This window comes from Arvicanthis niloticus, chromosome 29, assembly GCF_011762505.2.
Source record: "Arvicanthis niloticus isolate mArvNil1 chromosome 29, mArvNil1.pat.X, whole genome shotgun sequence".
NCBI classification, from domain to species: Eukaryota; Metazoa; Chordata; class Mammalia; order Rodentia; family Muridae; genus Arvicanthis; species Arvicanthis niloticus.
In genome coordinates, this window is record NC_133437.1 from 9,780,114 (window position 1) to 9,798,663 (window position 18,550).

Sequence of the window (18,550 nt, forward strand, 5' to 3'; positions counted from 1 at the left end):
TCTGCCCATTCTGATTCTTAAGAGCTAATTTGAAAACTCTGGGAAAAAAAATCCAAGTAGTTTTCCAATATAACTACATGGTACTAGCAAAGTTATCTAGAATCTTGGCATCATTTATCTGGTTTATCCTGACCTGGTTCATATTACCTGTGATGAGCACAGTTTTCACATTTAATATACATCATACTTATATTTCCACTCAATAGGACAAAGACCTAAAGATACACTGGGTCTGATCTAACACATAAATGGTAACGTTGAATCTGCCTCTTTCAGTATGTGTGGTGTGGTGTGTGTGTGTGTATGTGTGTTGTTTGTGTTTTTTGTTTTTTGATCTATTTGAACTATTTTTGATTGTTTATTGAAAAGATTCTTTTCTCATATCTTGATTGCAGTTTCTTCATCCTCTATCCTTGAAGTTCCCTCCTCCTTCCCTCCCCTCCAGACCCACTTCCTTTTCTGTCTGATTTAATATATACACAGAGGAACAGGTGTAGGCCTTGTGCTTGCTGCTTCATTCTCTGTGAGTTCATATGAGCCTTGCCCTGTTGACTCAGAGGACTTTGTTCTCCTGATGCTCTCCATATCTCCCACCCATCTTTCCTCTCCCTTAAAGTCTTTCCAGCCCTCTTCTGCAGGGTTCCCTGATGCTTGGCTCTGGGTTTCTCTGATATATAAGGTAGCATTCTATACATATAGCAGAATATCATTAGGAGTCATTTTGTTGCTACTTTTCTTTTCTTTAGACCAGTAGTGTGTGTGTTTTTTTTTTTTTTTTTTTTTTTTTTAGATGTCTGAGCTATCTAGTCTCTGGTTTTGGGTCATCCAAACAGTGTTGGGTGTGGGTTCCATATTGTGCATGTGGCCTTAAGTCTAATCAGACATTGGCCTAGCATATCTTGCAGGCATTATAGGGCATAGGTTTTGTGGCTGGGTTAGTGTTTACGTTTCTTGTTTGGGAGCCTACAGAGTACCTTCCCACAGGAAAGACACTAGAACATGTGGGTGAGGGTGCCATGTAGGCTCCACCTCGACTTCTCCATGTTCATTGAGCTAGGTGGAAGCTGTCCTTGGCAATGGGGCCCTGCAGTCAGATTGCAGAGAGGAAGCCATTGTCTTAGCAACAGTCTGGATTGTTTGGGGATGTCTCTGGTGCCCCACTGGCCAGCAGTTCATTTGAGTGCCACCTAGTTCCAGTACTGGAAGACTCCTTTAGTGATGAGATGGCCAATTGGCACTCATTCACCCCTGTTATTAGGAGACCTCGTTAGGATCACCATCACATATTAGGGAGTTTCCCCTGCAGTAGGTTTCCATACCATACTTCAAATGCTTCTCAATTCTAGCTCTCTCTTGACATTCCCACCCTCAACCCTGCCTCCCTTCCCCCTCCTCCTTGATGTGCTGTTTGCATCCTGCCCCACCCTCAGTCCACCCATAAAATCTATTTCTTCCTCCTTGGGAGATGCAAATGTCCCCTCTTGTCCCTTCCTCTCTGCTTAATCTCTCTGGATTTCTTGGGTATTTATTTAATGGCTAATAACCACATATAAGTGAATACATACCATATTTACATTTCTGGGTCTGAGTTACCCTACTCAGGATGACTTTTTTTTTTTTTTCTACTTCGATCCACTTGCCTGTAAATTTCATGATGTCTTTTTTTATTATTATTATTTTTATTTTTAGCAGCTGAGTAATACTCTGTTCATCTTTTAGGGGACACCTAGGTTGTTTCCAGTTTCTGTCTAGTATTAACAGAGCAGTAATGAACACGGTTTAGCAACTGTCTTTGTGGTAGAATGAAGCATCCTTTGGGTATATGTAGCTACGTCTTGAGGTAGATTGATTCCCAACCTGACTCTAACTTTCTGAAGAAACACCATATTGATTTGCAGAGTGGCTGTACATGCTTGCATTCTCATCAGCAGTGGATGCGTGTTAGCCTTGCTCCACATCCCCGCCAGCATGAGCTGTCACTTGTGTTATTAATCTTGGCCATTCTGACAGGTGTAAGATAGAGTCTCAAAATAGTTTTGATTTGCATTTCCCTGATGGCTAAAGATTTTGAACATTTTCAGCCATTTGATTTTTCTTCTTTTGAGAATTCTCTGTTTAGATCTGTAACCCATTTTTAAATTATGTTATTTGATTTCTTGATATCTAGTTTCTTGAGTTCTTCATATAATTTGGATATCATCCCTCTATCATATGTGGAATTAGTAAAAATATTTTCTGATTCTCTAGTCTGTGGCTTTATTCCATTGACTGTGTCCTTTGCCTTACAAAAGCTTTTCAGTCTCAGGAGGTTCCGTTTATTAATTGTACATCTTAGTGCCTGTGCTGTCAGTGTCTTCTGTCCCATTGTATTCAAGGCCATTCTCCACTTGTCTTATATCAGGTTCAGTGTATCTAGTTTTATGTTGAGGTCTTTGATCCATTTTCAGTTGTTTTGCACAGGATGATAAGATGGATCTGTTTGTGTTCTTCAACATGCAGACAGACATCCAGTTTGACCAGCACCATTTGTTAAAGATGCTGTGTTGTTGTTGTTGGTTTTTCCAGTGTATATTTCTGGCTTCTTTATCCAAAATCAGGTGCCCATTGGAGTGTGGTTTTATGTCTGGGTCTTCTATTTGATTCCATCTATCAACCTGTCTGGTTTTATGCCAATTTTATGCAGATTTTTATTAACCATAGCTGTGTAATACAACTTGAAGTCAGGAGAGGTGTTAGTGTTGTTTCCCTGATGTTTTTCACAGTCCCTTTGTCATTTCTATACAGGAGGGCTACTGATTTTTAGTTAATCTTGTATCCCGCTACTTTGCTAAAGGTAAGTATCAGGTGCAGGAGTTCCCTGGTGGAGTTTTTACGGTCATTTATGTGTATTGCCATATCATCTCCAAATAAAGATACTTTGACTTCTTTCTTTTGAACTTGTATCTCCTTGATCTTCAGTGTCTTACTGCTCCAGGTAAGGCTTTAAGTACTGTATTGAATGGGTATGGAGAGAGTGGGCAGCCTGTCTTGTTCCTTATTTTAGTGGTTGTTTTGAATTTCTCTCTAATTTGATATTGGCTATGGGTTCGCTTTAAATTGCCTTTTATATTTAGGTATGTCCTTTATATCCCTAATTTCAGGACATTTATCGTGAAGGATGTATTTTGTTGAAGGATTTTTGTACATCTGATTAGATGGTGGGTTTTTTTTTTTCAATTTGTTCATGTTGTGGATTACATTTATTGGTTTTCATACATTAAATCATTCCTGCATCTCTGGGATAAAGCCTACTTGATAATGGTGGATGTTCATTTTGATGTGTCTTGGATTCAATTTACAAGTATCTATTATTATTATTATTATTATTATTATTATTATTATTATTATTTCTGCATCTATGTTCATATGGGAAACTGGTCTGTAATTCACTTGTCTTGGTTGGTCTTTCTGTAGTTTTGGTGACTGCGGTCTCATAAAGAGAATGGGCGATGGTATTTCTGTTTCTATTTTGTGGAATAATTTGAGGAATATTGGTGTTAACTCTTTTTTTTTTTTAAGTCTGGAAGAATTCTGTGCTAAAGTCATCTGGTCTTGTGTTGACTGGCTGTATATTTGTTTTTTGTTTGAGAGACTTTTAATGATTACTTATATTTTAATAAGGGTTATAGGTCTTTTAAATTGATTATCTGATCTTACTAAAGTTAAATCAACTTTGGTAAGTGGTTATAGAGAAAGTTATCCGTTTCTTTTTAGATTTGTAATTTGGTGGAGTACATGTTTTTAGCTATTTGCTATGGTTCCCTGCCTTTCCTTGACGTCTATTGCTATGTCTATTGCTTTTTCATTTCTGATTTTGTTAATTTGGGTATTCGTTCTCTGCCTTTTGGTTAATTTGGATAAAGGTTTGTTGATCTTACTAATTTTTCTCAAAGAGCAAACTCTTTGTCTCATTGATATTTTTTGTATTATTCTCTTTGTTTCTGTTTTATTGATTTCAGCCCTGAGTTCATTTCCTGCCATCTACTCCTTTTCAGTATGATTTCTTTTGTTCGTTCTAGGGCTTGCAGTTCAGGTGTGCTATTAAGTTGCTGGTATGAGGTTTCTTCAGGCTGTTGTTGTTTTGTTTTGTTTTTTGTTTTTTTGTTGTTGTTTTTTGGTTGGTTGGTTGGTTTTTTAATGTAGGTTCTTAGTGCTTTATTCTTGCCTTTTAGAACTGCATTCATTATATCCCATAAATTCAGATATACTGTGTATTTATTTTCATTGAATTCTAGAAAATATTTAATTTTTCCTTTGTCTTGACCCATTTTTTTATTCAGTAGAGAGTTGTTCAGTTTCTATGAGTTTGTAAGCTTAATGTTGCTTCTGTTGTTGTTGATATCCAGCTTTATTCTGAGGTGGTCTGATCCCGTGCAGAGAGTTATTTCAGTTTTCTTGTGTCTGTTGAGACCTGCTTTATGTCTGAAAATGTAGTTGATTTTAAAGAAAGTTCCAGGAGGAACTGAGAAGTTTTATTCTTTTGTGTTTGGGTGAAATGTTCTGTAGATATCTATCAGGTCCATTTGATTGATAATGTTTGTTAGCTCCATTATTTCTGTTTAGTTTTTGACTGGATGACCTATCCAGTGGTGAGACTGTGATATTGAAGTTTCTCACTATCAATATGTAAGGGTCAATATGTGATTTAAACTGTAGTAGTGGGGTTTTTGTTGTTGTTTTTGTTTTTGTTTGTTTTTTACCAGCTTGAGTGTGTATGTAGTATCCTTTTCCTATATCTTCTGATTGGATTTGTTTTGAAATCTGTTTTGATAGATATTCAAATGGCTATTCCATCTTGCTTTTTAGGTCCATTTGTTAAGAATATTTTTTTCCAGTCCTATGCCCTGAGGTAGTATCTATCATTGATATTGAGTGCGTTTCTTGGGTGCAGCAGGATTGGATCCTGTCTTCACTTCCATTCTATTAGTATGTCTTTTTACTGGGGAATTAAGACTATTGATATTGAAGGGTATCAATGATCTTTGGTTCTTGATTCATTTTATTTTCTTGGTGATTATAGTGGTGGTGTTTGTGTGTGTATATATGTGCATGCGCTTCCGTGTGCTTCTCTTATGATTTTGCTTGTGTTTATTCCCTGTGTTCATGGGTGTAGTTAACTTTAGTTTGGAGTTTTCCTTCTAGCGTTCTCTGTAGGGGTGGATTTGTAGATTGATAGTGTTTAAATTTGGCTTTATCATGGAATATCCAATTTTTCCTTCTACGGTGATTGAAAATTTTGCTGGGTATAATAGTCTGGGCTGGCATCTGTGGTCTCTTCTGAGTCTGCAAGATATATATCTAGAACCTTCTGGCTTTTAGAGTCTCCTTTCTAATTGGTCTTTCTTTATATGTTTCTTGCTCTTCTTCCCTTGAAGTTTTTAATATTCTGTAGTATGTTTGATTATTATGTAACAAGGAGACTACCACCTTTTCCCCCAAGACAAGGTTTTTCTGTGTAACAGTTCTTCTAGCTGTCTGGTATTTATTTTGTAGATTGGGCTGACCTTGAACTCTCAGAGATCTCCTTGCCTTTAACTCCCAAGTGCTAGGATTAAAGGCATACCATGCCCTGCCTCACAGTGACTTTCTTTTCTGGTCCAATCTATTTGGTATTCTATGCTTCTTGTATTAGACATCAACTTTAGGTTAGGAAAATTTTCTAATATAATTTTGTGATAAACATTTTCTGGACCTTTAAGCTGAGATTCTTCTCCTTCCTGTATTCCTGTATTCCTATTATTCTTAGGTTTGATCTTTTCATAGTGTTGCAGGTTTCTTGGGTGTTTTGTTTTAGGAGTTTTTTAGATTTAGCATTTTATTATATTTCCATATTCTGGTCCTAAACAGTTTTATTCATATCATCACATTGTTTATGTTTTCCTGAATTTCTGTAAGGGATTTTATTTATTACCTCTTTAAGGACTTCTGTCGTCTTCATATAGTTGGTTTTAAGTTCTTTTTCTCGTGCTTCAGCTATGTTGGGATATTAAGTCATGCTGTGGTTGGATAACTGAGTTCTAGTGGAGATATGTTGTCTTGCTTGTTATTGTGTTTTTATACTGGTGAGTAGTCATCTGGAATTGGTTTGATTATAAGCCTAGGTGCTGTTTCTGAATTTGTCTCTGAATTTGTCTTTGTGAGTGTGATGCCTAGGTGTTCCTGGTAGGAAACTTTCTATGGATGTGATAGTTGTGACCAGTGTGGGTACCAGGTAAAATGTGTTTTGGGGTATTGGGGCCTGACACATAGAAATAGGGGGTAGGCTAGGGGAATAAGGGGATCCATAGAAGGGAGGAAAACAGAGTGTTCAAAGATAGTGCTTTTGTCTACTTGGAATGGGAATGGGGGTGGAGTGGGGGGTGGGCAGTGAAGAGGGGATCACCCCAGAGGGTATGCTATAGTGCTGGAAATGAGAAGAGAAGATACCTGCTTGGAGTTTGTGGCTGGGATAAAGCAACAAATGGGGAGAGCGACGGCCTGTGGGATCTACAGGGGATGCAGGAAGAGGGGGGAAGGAAAGAAAGCTTTAGTAGGCATTCTTTTACAGAGCTGAGGATGAGGCTGGGATCCTGGATCTGTAGAACAGATGAAGAGTGGACCTGCAAGAATCCTTTTTTTTTTTTTCCTGGCTTGTGGTGGATTAGCTAGTGGTAGTACCTGCTAAAGTTGGGGGCAGGAGTACAGTGCTGAGGTGGGCCAGGGAGGTTAGAAGGGAAAGATTTGTTAGGATCCATAGGATTGGAAGCAGGGGTAGGCAGAGCTGCTGTTGGGAGGCTAAGAGTGGGATGGTTGAGAGAAGGAAGGTTTGGTGAGAAGATCTTTGTGATTAGGGATGGGGTCAGAGAGGAAAGGGAGACCTCAGCAGGTTTTCTGCTACAGAGCTGGGGTTGAGACTGAGGGATTTGATCTTGGGGAGAAAAGACATGTAGGTCCACTGTCAGCCTACTTGACTGGAGCGGCCCTTGAGTAAATCAAATATCTTTCCTTGAACCAGGCCTTCCCAGACCTCCTTTGTAGACTTAATTATTCCCTAAATTTGGAGGATGACTTAACACTGGACAATGATGTTTATCTTAAGATGTACCACCTTTTAATTTGTAGGTGGTGGTGAAGGAATAGTTAGCATTTCAGAGTTGCATGAAATCAACATACAATGTAAGAAATATATCCTTTTACATTGGACTTAGATATGGTTTCGTTCTTTGGCCTATGTAGTCTAGAGTATAGCCATATCAGTTGTATTTATGAGTCAAAAGGAATAATGTTTCATTAGTTTTTTCTATAAAGAGAAGACAAGATTGTGTTATCAGTTGTAAGTCTGAAGAAATACAGTTTATGTAGTCTCGTAAAACATGTATTCATAACTATTTGGGGTTGAATATGTTGTACACATTACACAGGCATGTGACTTTTTCATCAGTTTTAAGCACTGCCTGAGTGAAATGTCCTTCAGTGGTACTTGTTGTTTTCTGTGCTAAGCCACCAAGCAGCCTGTTCTTTTGGTTACTTGTGTAACTTATACATTAAAACAGTAATTGAACGGTTCCTTAGTAAACTTAATGCTGCACCTGCTTGCTAGCTTCCATTTTCCTATAAAGTAAGTCATAGCACTCACTCACTCACAAGCATGAGAGTTAGCACTCTGTCTCAAGGAGATTGACTATGCTTACCACAGCCGTAAACGGGTATTTTCTGCAAAGCTGAGGCTGATGTCAAGTCTTCTTGGGAAACTTCTCTGAGGCTTGCCAGCTGCTTCTTGAGATTCTTTCAGTCTACCGCTTTCCTGTATTGTGTTAGCCACCCCAAAGGGAACTCAACATACCACGAGCCCTCCTTGTTAGCTTTACACTCAAGCATACTCAGTTTGATTTTCTTCTGGAATGGTCTTTCTGTCCATGCCTCCTGGTTTTAACTGCTTTTTTTTTTAAATTAGAACTTTTTGATTAAGCAGTTTACTAATGTGTCTGAATCTGTATATGCTCATTGCCCTGTTTCTGACTACTTAGACTTCCAAAATATTTATAATCAAACAGAATATGAGTGTTAACTACTTTCCATGTTACAAACTTGTTGCCATGACAAAATACCTGACATAATTAAATACAAAAGTACTTTCAAGATTTACAGTGTTGTTAAAAGTATCGGTCCATGGGAACTGCTCCCTTGTTTCTGACAGTGTGCTGAGGCAGGAGAGCACTTATCATTTCAAAAAGAAGACAGGCAGATGAGAAAGGGATAGGAACAAATTGTACCTTTTAAAGACACACTTAAGCGACTTCCTTCCTCTCATCAGTGCCTACCCACCATTTAGTGCCTACCATGTCCCAGAAATGCCATCAAATCGTGGCCCCATCAGTGGATTGTCCACTGAGTAAGTTTGAGCCTTCATTATCCAGACTCAATTATAGCATCTCAGATCAGCCACCAGGAGATGAGTCCTTTTGAGGGAATGTTTCATAGTCAAGCTAGTATTCCTATGTTTTAAAGGTTCCTGGTGATCTACAATTTGGTCTCTCATGCTCGTGTGCTCGCTTTCTCCCCCTCCCCCCTCTCATATTTATGCTTGTCATTTAGCCTGGAATTTCCTTTGTGAAATTTCAATTTCCATCTTAGGTTTCCCCATTTCTATGAAACTTTCATGCCCAGTTTTTCAGTTTCTATAGTACTTTCTTATATGGTGCAAGTTTGTGCCCAAATGTTATCTTATCTGATACTCTTTTATATTTTAATCTTGGATTATAAATTTTGATAACACTGATTGTTTATTATTTCCTTCATTTGGCTGCCACATGCTGCACTTACTGTGTACTCTAGACTATTCTAAGTGATATTGCTCTGGGTGCTGGAGGTGTAACTGTCAATAAAAACAGGGTTTTCTGCTAAGTCCCTGATCACAGCTAGCAAGACAACAGCTGTATATTAGAGAGTTTTTTGGAGTTTTGTTTGTTTTGAAATATGTTTCCTATGAAGCCCAGGCAGGATACCAACTTTTTGTAGCTAAGCCTAGCCTCAAATTTGCAATCTTTTGCTTCAGTTTCCTGAGTTTACAGGCATGTGTCACCATAACCAGCAGGACAGCATAATTTTGCTTTTTGGATTTATTTCTGTGATGATATAATTTGATTGATAGTGCATTATTATTGTTTGAAATTATTAAATTATCACTGTGTGACAAACACAGACATAAATAATAAATAGTTCCTGCCACTAAAATAAGAGATGCTGCTGCCCTGTTTCTTCCTTGAATTTCAGGTCCTCTTCACACATTTAAGCCATTGGCTTAGTGCTGCTGGGCTCTTCCACATTTCTTCTCGGTCTCCAGAAGAATTTTTTCTTAACTACTCACCATATTTTGCCATGTCTCATGGTATTATAGCCTTAAGTTTAAAATTTAAATCTGATAGCCTCACCTGTTGATATCTGGTTTTGGCCTCCCATCTTTGCCATACAGCAGGTAGCACTTTTTTTTTTGGGGGGGGGGGTGTCAAGACGGGGTTTCTCTGTGTAGCCCTGGCTGTCCTGGAACTCACTCTGTAGACCAGGCTGGCCTTGAACTCAGAAATCTGCCTACCTCTGCCTCCCAAGTGCTGGGATTTAAGGCATGCACCACCACTGCCTGGCACAGGTAGCACTTTTGATTGACCACACTACTGCCTCTTGAATACTACCTCTTGAATTGACCTAACAAAGTGACCTGTCATAGTTTTGTTCTCTACTTCTCTCCCCTTTTGTTGTATTGCCATAGAATGCCCATCTTCTCATCACTTTTGAATAGAATATGTATCTCTCATCCTAAGGTATGTGCTAACTGCTCATTAAGGGTCAAGACCACACATTTCCTTGCTGCTAGTATTCTAAAGCAGCATGCAATGGCTTGTTCCAGAGTACATGTTAGTTAAGTGAACTCAATAGACTTTAGTAAAAGAATCATTAAATTTAGAATTAGATGCCTGGGTTCAACACATCTATAACCAGGTAGTCATATGATTTAGGTCGTCTAAATTTCCCTTTGTTTGTCTAGAGAAGGTTTGTTAAGTGCCTAAAGTGTGAATTCTTAAGTTTTGTATTACTCTAGGTTGAAATGATAAGTTTTCTGTTCTTTTGGAGTATGATTTTCACACGTTTAAGAAATCTGCCTCTGCATAGCTTGCTTTCAGCCATTAAACATTTTAAACTGTTGAGAAACAAACAAAAAAATGTGAAGGTCGATGGGTAATAGCGTTTCTCCTTTTTTGCTGCCTAACTTACTTAGGAGATGGTAATTGAAGCCATTTGGGGTGATGTGAGTCCCAAGTTTACATGCAAATATGCCTTCTAATAGTGAACGGTGTGTGTTTCCTTTCAATTTGTTTGCCAGCAGGAGAGCTACTTTAATGAAACATACCAGTGACAACTCCACTGAAGGTGACATAATTTTCAAAGTTTGAAATTTAAAATTGCAGCTTGTTTGTATTTCTCTATTGAAGTTTTGTTTCTAGTGTTGACAAATAAAACACTATTGGAGTTTGGTATTTTTGATTTCTTGGAGAATTACTTAATTTTCATTGCTAGGATTTTTTTTTAACCTGCTCAGAAACTATTGCTGACAAGAATTGAAATGGTCATTCTAGATACTAGATGTAACTTTCCCTCATTCTTCATGCCCTTTGGTTAGTAGACTTAGAAAGGTTTACTGCAATTCACTATAGACTTCACAGCCCTCTTGTGTTCCTAAACTGTTTCATAAGTTAATTTTCCCAGTTCCATTTGTCAAGGGAGTTTGCACAGAGGCAGTGAATCCAGATAGAAACAGTTTGGCCAAGTTATTATTTTAAGACCCCAATAAAACCATTAAGACTGCATGGTGGCATATTTGAGATTCAGCTGTGACAGTCTTTGAAGCTTTAGTGCATTCATTTTAAAAGTTTTGTGTTGTGAAATGTGCTTAACTCCATAGTTAAATTTCTTTAAAAATATCCTCTGTTAAAGAAATAAAAACATCAGACCATTTAAGAGACTTGAAAAATGTTCAAATCTGATAATACTACTACAGTTGCTAATGCGGTAGAACTTGGTCTAAGTTACTACTAGTAAAATAGGAAATTAATGAGACAGTTCTCCCAAATTACAGTTTTGACTGTGTACCTCTCCTATATGTGTATGCAAAGAAGGAACTATGGTGAAATCGTTTCCACATAATTTTAAAAGGATCTCTTTCTGTAGATCCTGCTTTCGGGTAAAAGTAATGTTTCCATTTGTATCACGTATTTCGTCATCTAACCAGGACACCTTCTAGGAAAGACTTACTGATTTCCTTTAGAAAGCTGAAAGATTCCTGTTATGTAATCATGTGTTAAGCATAGCATGTGGACGAGGTTTTGGAAAGCTATTTTCAGCTTCATTTCAGAAGAGGAAAGTGACATAGTAAATTAACAGATGAGAGTTTCACTTTTTGCATTGAATAATTTGTACATGAACTAAAAATACTGAGAATATACCAGTTTTGCCTTTCCCAAGGTGAGTCTCCTTAATTCTCACTTTGGCTTCATATTTGATCAGTCTTTCAATTCTTCAACATCTCTAGAATGCTTTTTTTCCCTCCACGTACCAAAGGTATAACAGCATTGTTTTGGAGCCTGGATCATTAACTCTGTTTCTCTGATTTTTGTTGGATTATTTGTACACGACATGGTTTGCATCTTTAACAGTAGAGCTGTTAACAGTAGTATCTCACTACAGTTTGTGATTTGAAAGAAGAGAAGTTCTATTTTTCTCTAGTTTATCCCCTTCTATCATATACATGTTTAGATCAATCCTCCTGCAGTTTCATTTAGTAGCAATGACGTTTATTAAATGTGTCTAAAATACAGTTTTACGCTTGAGGACACAAATGAGCATACTGTTGTATGTCAGTGTGGCTGTGGGTGGCTGTATTGCTGACCTTGAGACTCTGGGCTGCTATTACCGTTTTCAAGGCCAGGTTGAGTGAGGCTCACTTTGTCTATAACACTTTGCTAATTCAAAACTTCTTTGCCACTTAAATCTATAGTTTTGAAGAAACCAACCAGGACCCTGTTGAAGAGTTTGTGATTATATTCGGGGTATAGAAATTGCAGAACTTGTGTTATAAACTACAAGGTGAAACAGTGGAGAATGTGAAGTGTAGTAACGTAACCATGGATGCAAAATGAAATCAAAGATGTCCTATTTGTAAGCTGGTTGCCTGAGTTTATGGCATTAAAACATGTGAAAGTAAAGTAGACTTGAAACAGATTTGATATACTTTTTTTTTGACTTAATGATGTGCATCTATTTTTTTTTATTGGATATTATGTTTACATTTCAGATTTTATTCCCTTACCCCATACCCCTCTTGACATACCTTTTAAAAAGGATTCCTGTTTAAGAAGTGCCTCTCAACGTCCTTACTTGAAGAATTCTGTCTTCTAATGATAGTAATCACTTAGACTTTTACCCAGTTCAGTGAAGTAGATTGAATTATTGTCTCTATGGAAGCAAAGGTGCAATGTTTAGATGGTGTGCTGGAGCTACACTGCTAAGTAGATCCAGGAGTTGGTGAGGAATCCAGTTCTATCCTGACACTTAAGTCAGTGGTCTTTACTCTTTTACTTTGTGACAAGAGCTGGTTTTAGCTGCTTTTTGTTAGTGTACTTTTGTTTTTGTCTCTGTTTCTTTAGAGATGTGATAGTTCACCTTGGCATCTCACTCTGAATCACACTTCCTGCCTCAGTGTCTTTTGTTTTTCACCACCAAGGCTGGCTTTGCACATACTACTCTTTTTATGTATTTTGAGACAGGGTCTCACTGTGTAGCCTCTTGCCTCTGGCTCCTGAGTGCTGGGATTGAAGGTATGTGCCACTATGCCCAGCCAGATGGTTTCAAACTTTAGCGTTTTCATTCTTAAATGAATTAGAGAATGATGAAGAAATCAATACTTTGACCATCTCATACCCTTAGTTTATTGTTTTTCTTTTTCATGAAAATAGAATCCCCCTCACATGATATATCCTGGTTACAGTTTCTCCTCATCCGCTCCACACACTTCCTCCCCACCTCCCGTCTAGTCCAGATCCACTCCCTTTCTGTTTTTAATTGGAAAATAAACAATAAAATAAAATGAAAAAAATACAAGATAAAAGAAAAACTGATACATTGGAATAGGACATGACAAGCAGAAGGAAAAATGCCCGGGGAAAGTCACGAGAAACAGATGTAGATGTGGAGACCTACTTGTTACTTAGAAATTACATTTTAAAAAGCTAATAAACTGGAAGCCATAAATACATACACAAAGGACCTTGAGGGTGTGTGTGTGTGTGTGTGTGTGTGTGTGTGTGTAAACACAAATAATCACAGGGTAGCAAATAAAGAGAGGAGAATCTCTCTCTCTCTCTCTCTCTCTCTCTCTCTCTCTCTCTCTTCTCCCTTCTCTCTCTCTAACAATAATCAGTAAACACTGGTCATTGATATCTCTCAACATTCGTGGTTTCATTTCCTCAGTAAAAAGACAGACTAATGGAATGAACACGAAACAGAACCATCTTTCTACCCCATCCAAGAAACAGACCTTAACATCAAGAATAGACCTTGTCTCAGGTTAAAGGAATAGAAAAGATCTTCCAATCAAATGGATCTACAAAGCAAGCTGGTGCAGCTGATTTAATTTCTGACAAAATAAACTTCAAACCAAAACCAGTCAGTACTACATACATATCAAAGGAAAAATTCACCAAGAACACATTTAAATTCTTAGTATCTATGCACCAAGTACAAGGATGTTCAAGCTAGTAAAAGAAAAACTACTAAGCTTAAATCGTATATTGGTCCTCACACACTGATGGTAGGAGATTTTACTACCCCACTCTTGCCAGTATAGACAGGGCATCCAGACAAGCACTAGACAGAAATGCTAGAGCTAACTGATGCTAAAAACCAAACAAACCTAACTTACTTACAAAACATTTCACCCAAACAAAAACAGCAGTCTTCTTAGCACCTCAGAACTTTCACCAAAATTGACCAGATACCCTTAATTTATACAGAGTATTCTTAGGAATAAATTTTGAATGGTTCTATTTTACATGTGTTCACGTGCATGTGATACTTGGGTAATTTGAAGATAATTATGGAAGTGATACCCCATATTGTAGTTTAAATGAGGTATGTGTTCTTGAATACCTAAATGTCACAAGAACAATATATTTTAATGTTAAAGCCAATTTTCTTAAAAACATAATTTTCAAATTGTATAGTTTTCTAGCAGGGTCCCCAAACGTTAATAATTTATTGTTAAATTTAATTGTTTCTTTTTTCACACAGGGTGTGATAGGTATACAGCTGGTTGTTACCATGGTGATGGCCAGTGTCATGCAGAAGATTATACCTCACTATTCTCTTGCTCGATGGCTACTCTGTAATGGCAGGTAAGGAAGGGATAGGCTGATTGCAATGGGCACATTTTTTGATTGTTTTGAGAGTAGCTTTCATATAGCCCAGGCTGACCTAGAATTCCCTGTGTAGTTAAGGTACCTTCAGTTCTCTGTCTTTATGTTTCTACTTTACAAGTACTAGGAGTGTGAGTATACAGCACCTCACCTGGATAATGCCTGGCACCTGGAGTCTCCAGCTTATAAGGCTGGGAAGCTTCCTCCAAGTGCTAATGTGAATCTGACTCTAAAAACAGCAGTGCATGTTAGGAGGGAATCTGGCTTTCTCTTGCCATTGGTGGTTTAACTGTACAACAAAAGGGCAAGAGACAAGATTCAGTTCCCAATCCCGTTCTCCCTTTTCACTCTGTCTGTTCTCTGGCCACTGAAAATAGGAAGTATCTTTTCTAGTTACCTTTAAAAGCTGGTCAGCAAGAGGGTGAAGTTAGAAGCAAGTGCTTAAATGTTGGAAAGAAATTAGAATAAATACCATGCATTTGGTGATGTAATTTAAAAATTAGTATAAGAACCAGATGTTCTTTGTTTTATTGCAGATAATTTTAATCTCCTTGATTCAGTGATGAGGGAGTGGAATTATGCTATATTATTTATCCATTGTGCTGTAAACATAATACCATTTATCTCTACTGTGTCTAAAAAAAGACCTGGGTTGACATGCTAGGATTCGAATAGTGTGATAAAATCAGAAAAAAAAGAAGTTAGACGATAAAATTATAGAAATCTATACACAGAAATGCAAACCGTGAGCCATCCTGGGCAGTTAGGAAATGTCAGTGATAAATCCTACTTCAGTAGCTGATCAAATGCTGACCACTGGTTGTGTTTAGACCTTTGAAGTTTGCACACAAATGATTGACTCTCTTACTAATAATTTTCTGTTCAGCAGGACAAATAAGCCTTTAATTTAGAAGGCTATTTTCTTTACAGAATTTAAGTTTTCTTCACCTTTATTTTCTATTTTATTCATATTTGCTATGTTTTGTACTTTTTCTTTGTGATAGTCAAATATAGGAAAATATTCAAACTTTATTTAAAGTTTTCAGTACAGCATATTTGCGTGTATACTGATTTATGTACTGAAATAAACTGTTTAAGTGTATTTTAAATGAATAGTGATGGACACTTTTGATAAAATTTTTGTTGTGACTGGAATTTTATGTAGGTTTAATATTCTATAATCTTGTAACTTAATTTGCATTCTACAGATTATGAAAGAATAAAGTATCATCTGGGAAAATTATCATTAGTTCTAAGTAAGTCACTTAGAAATAAACATATAAAACCTTAAATATGTAAAATAAACTTGTTAATATTAAAGTGATATGTTACAAGATTTTCAGTTGAACCGAGGGTATGTACTGTATATTCTAAGAGGTAAGGGTTCTCACTGAGCTGCATCCTGTCAAAGTTTCATCTTTTATAAGATGTGTCACAAGACTATGTAAAGAATTTGAGTGGAACTCAGTCTTTAAAATGAAACATGAAGTTGATTTTTTTCTTGTGACTGTAACTTGTTCATGTAAATAATGTATTTTGTATTGATTAGGGCTACCTTTAATGCTAAATGAAGTTCTGTTAAAAGCCATATATTTAAGTAAGGTTACTTTTTTGTTATTATTTTGTGTTCTCGCTGTTTTGTCTTATGTTTTAATGTTACCTACCTTTTTAAAGTTTTATGCTGGCATTTGAAGTCAACAAAAGCCACCTCTCAGCACTGATAACTAACTCCGTGTAATAAGGTCATTAATTTATAGCATTCAGGATAAATTTCTCTTGTCAACCTTCAGTGATATAAAACCATACTGTATTTAAAATTGATACTATCTTAGTAGCTTATATACTATTGATCATAAATGATAGTTTTTATTTGAAGCCATTTGAGCAATTGAAAACTATTATGGCTTGAGAATTACTATATTTGATAGAACTGTTTAGTAAGACCATTTACGAGAATGAGTACATGTGTAGATACCACAGTATTAATCAACAGTATGCTAAAGAATTTGGATGAAAGTTTTTAACTTTTTTTTAAGTTTTTGTAGGTATCATCTTATCGCTCATTTATTTCATGGTAACATAAATAAATTAAAATTTTCTTAAAGAATAGTACTTGGGTTTGTGTTAACTTAACTCCTTGTATCTCTTTGACCTCGAATCTTTGCAGTGCAGAGATTAAAGTGGCACCTGATTAAGTATATTGACTTGATAGTTAAGCTGGTTTTCTAAAGGAGTTAGTACCTTCAAAGACTAAGCACCTGTACCTAACAAAATAAGCAGGATCTTAACATTAAAAAGCCTTTTAACATAAAATGTTTACTATTTTTCTAGTTTTCACTAAATAATATTGCCATAATTTGTAACAGTAGGGGGGTTTTTTTTGTTTGTTTAAAATGGGAAAAAAAAAAAAAGCCCTGTAAAGTCTTTGTATTCATATAAAGCATACTGACAATTTTTTAAAAACCAAATACATCATTTGGATATTCTAAGTGAAGTAGGAAAGAGACACATTGGGACATGTGACCTCCAGAGTCTCAGTACGTGGTTATTGTGGCTTCACGTCTGTCAGACAGGAATGGGGTCAACTGGAGTGACAATGTGATTAGACAGCTGTTCAGGTGGCCTCCTCACAGAATGGTGATGAAGGAATTGAGTTATCTTTTAAGTGCTGAAAGATAGAGATTCTACTTGTCCTGCATTTTGTGGGCTTTTCTCACTCTGACCTCAGAGTCAACTGTTAAATACCGTGCTGGTCGGCAAGTGAAAAGAGAGTGGATTGTGGATCAAAAGATTCTGAGACATCAAGCCTAGAACTCAGACTCATGCATCCATAAGCTGAGGCCTTTTGCCTTGTTGTAGCTGAAGGTCAGGGGGAAGCTGAGATGATTTTATTGTACCTTGGATATAACCAGATTGCTGAACAGCTGTTTCTCTTTTCGGATAGGTAGTGGCAGTGCCATTTTACATATGGGAAACAAGTTGTACCGTACTCAGGTCCATATGATGAGAAAAGAACAGCTCCAGACCTTCCTTTAGAAGGCCAGCCATGGTCTAGTGCGACGGTTCCCTTAAACCTGTGATGGCTGTGATGGTGCTCTCCACTACATTCCATCACAGTCTCAAAATACTGAATGGAAAAGCTTCAGACTATTCTGAATAACAGAATGAAACTGCACTCTGTTCCTAACTAGTCACACTACATGTGACCTGACTGTTTATCACTTAATCCCAGATGGGGATGAGGTTTCCTTTTGTAGTATGAGGGTGCTGTATTTAAGTTATCTTTACATCGTAGATCAGGTTGCTTACATCATTTACCCCTCACATCATCTGATTACCCAGGCATTGTATTACCTTACTCTGTCACAAGAAAGGTCAGTAGTGTAGTGAGATTGTAGGAGGCAATATTAATGACTTTTATTATAGTATCTTGCTATAATTTTTCTATTTGTTCCTTTTTGTTACTTTCTTACTGTACCTAATTTATAAAGTAAACTTTATCAATAAGTATATATGCATAAAAACATAGCATATATAAGGCTTGATAGTCTCTACAGTTTCAAATACTTACTAAGGGTAAATGGTACATAGGACTGAATAGGCTGAACCCCTATTCGCTGCATTGATGGCTTCTTATGTAAGTCACATCTTGTCCTTGTCATCTTGTTTGTGAACAGGATTGTAAATGTGATCTCTAACCACAAGTAGAACTGAGATTTCTGTTGGCAGTTGAGTGAACAGGATTGTCTTTTTTCCCTTTTTCCTTGCAGTGCTTTGTCTTTCAGAGAATGTCATGAATATGTAGTATGTCCCTGTATATATACATCACATATATTTACACACATATAGTTGCAACTAGTGTATGATTTTACTTACTTTGTTCTTAGAGGTATTCTTTGGCCCCTAGCCATCTTATATTCTAAATCAAAAGGGACACCAACACTGATTTTGATCAGAGAAGCATACTAACCATGAAGTAGAGCTTAAATTCTGTCTTGTTGCTCAGTCTGTACCTCTTACTGTGTCATTCTGTGTGTTTTATATTCATTCCATCCTTCCAGCCATTA

The 18,550-nt window shown here is 36.9% G+C and overlaps 1 protein-coding gene across 2 annotated transcripts in view; it reads left to right on the forward strand.

The window, feature by feature from the left end:
* The window catches only part of Tmem161b (transmembrane protein 161B), a 67,204-nt gene that overhangs the window by 14,357 nt on the left and 34,297 nt on the right, over positions 1-18,550 (forward strand). The window contains exon 2 of one of the 2 annotated variants that reach the window (XM_076927100.1): positions 14,359-14,462. The exons of the other annotated variant lie outside the window; for it this stretch is intronic. Within the exon in view, the coding sequence (XP_076783215.1) occupies positions 14,359-14,462 (104 nt within the window). The remainder of the gene's footprint in view (positions 1-14,358; positions 14,463-18,550) is intronic. 2 annotated transcript variants of the gene reach the window in all.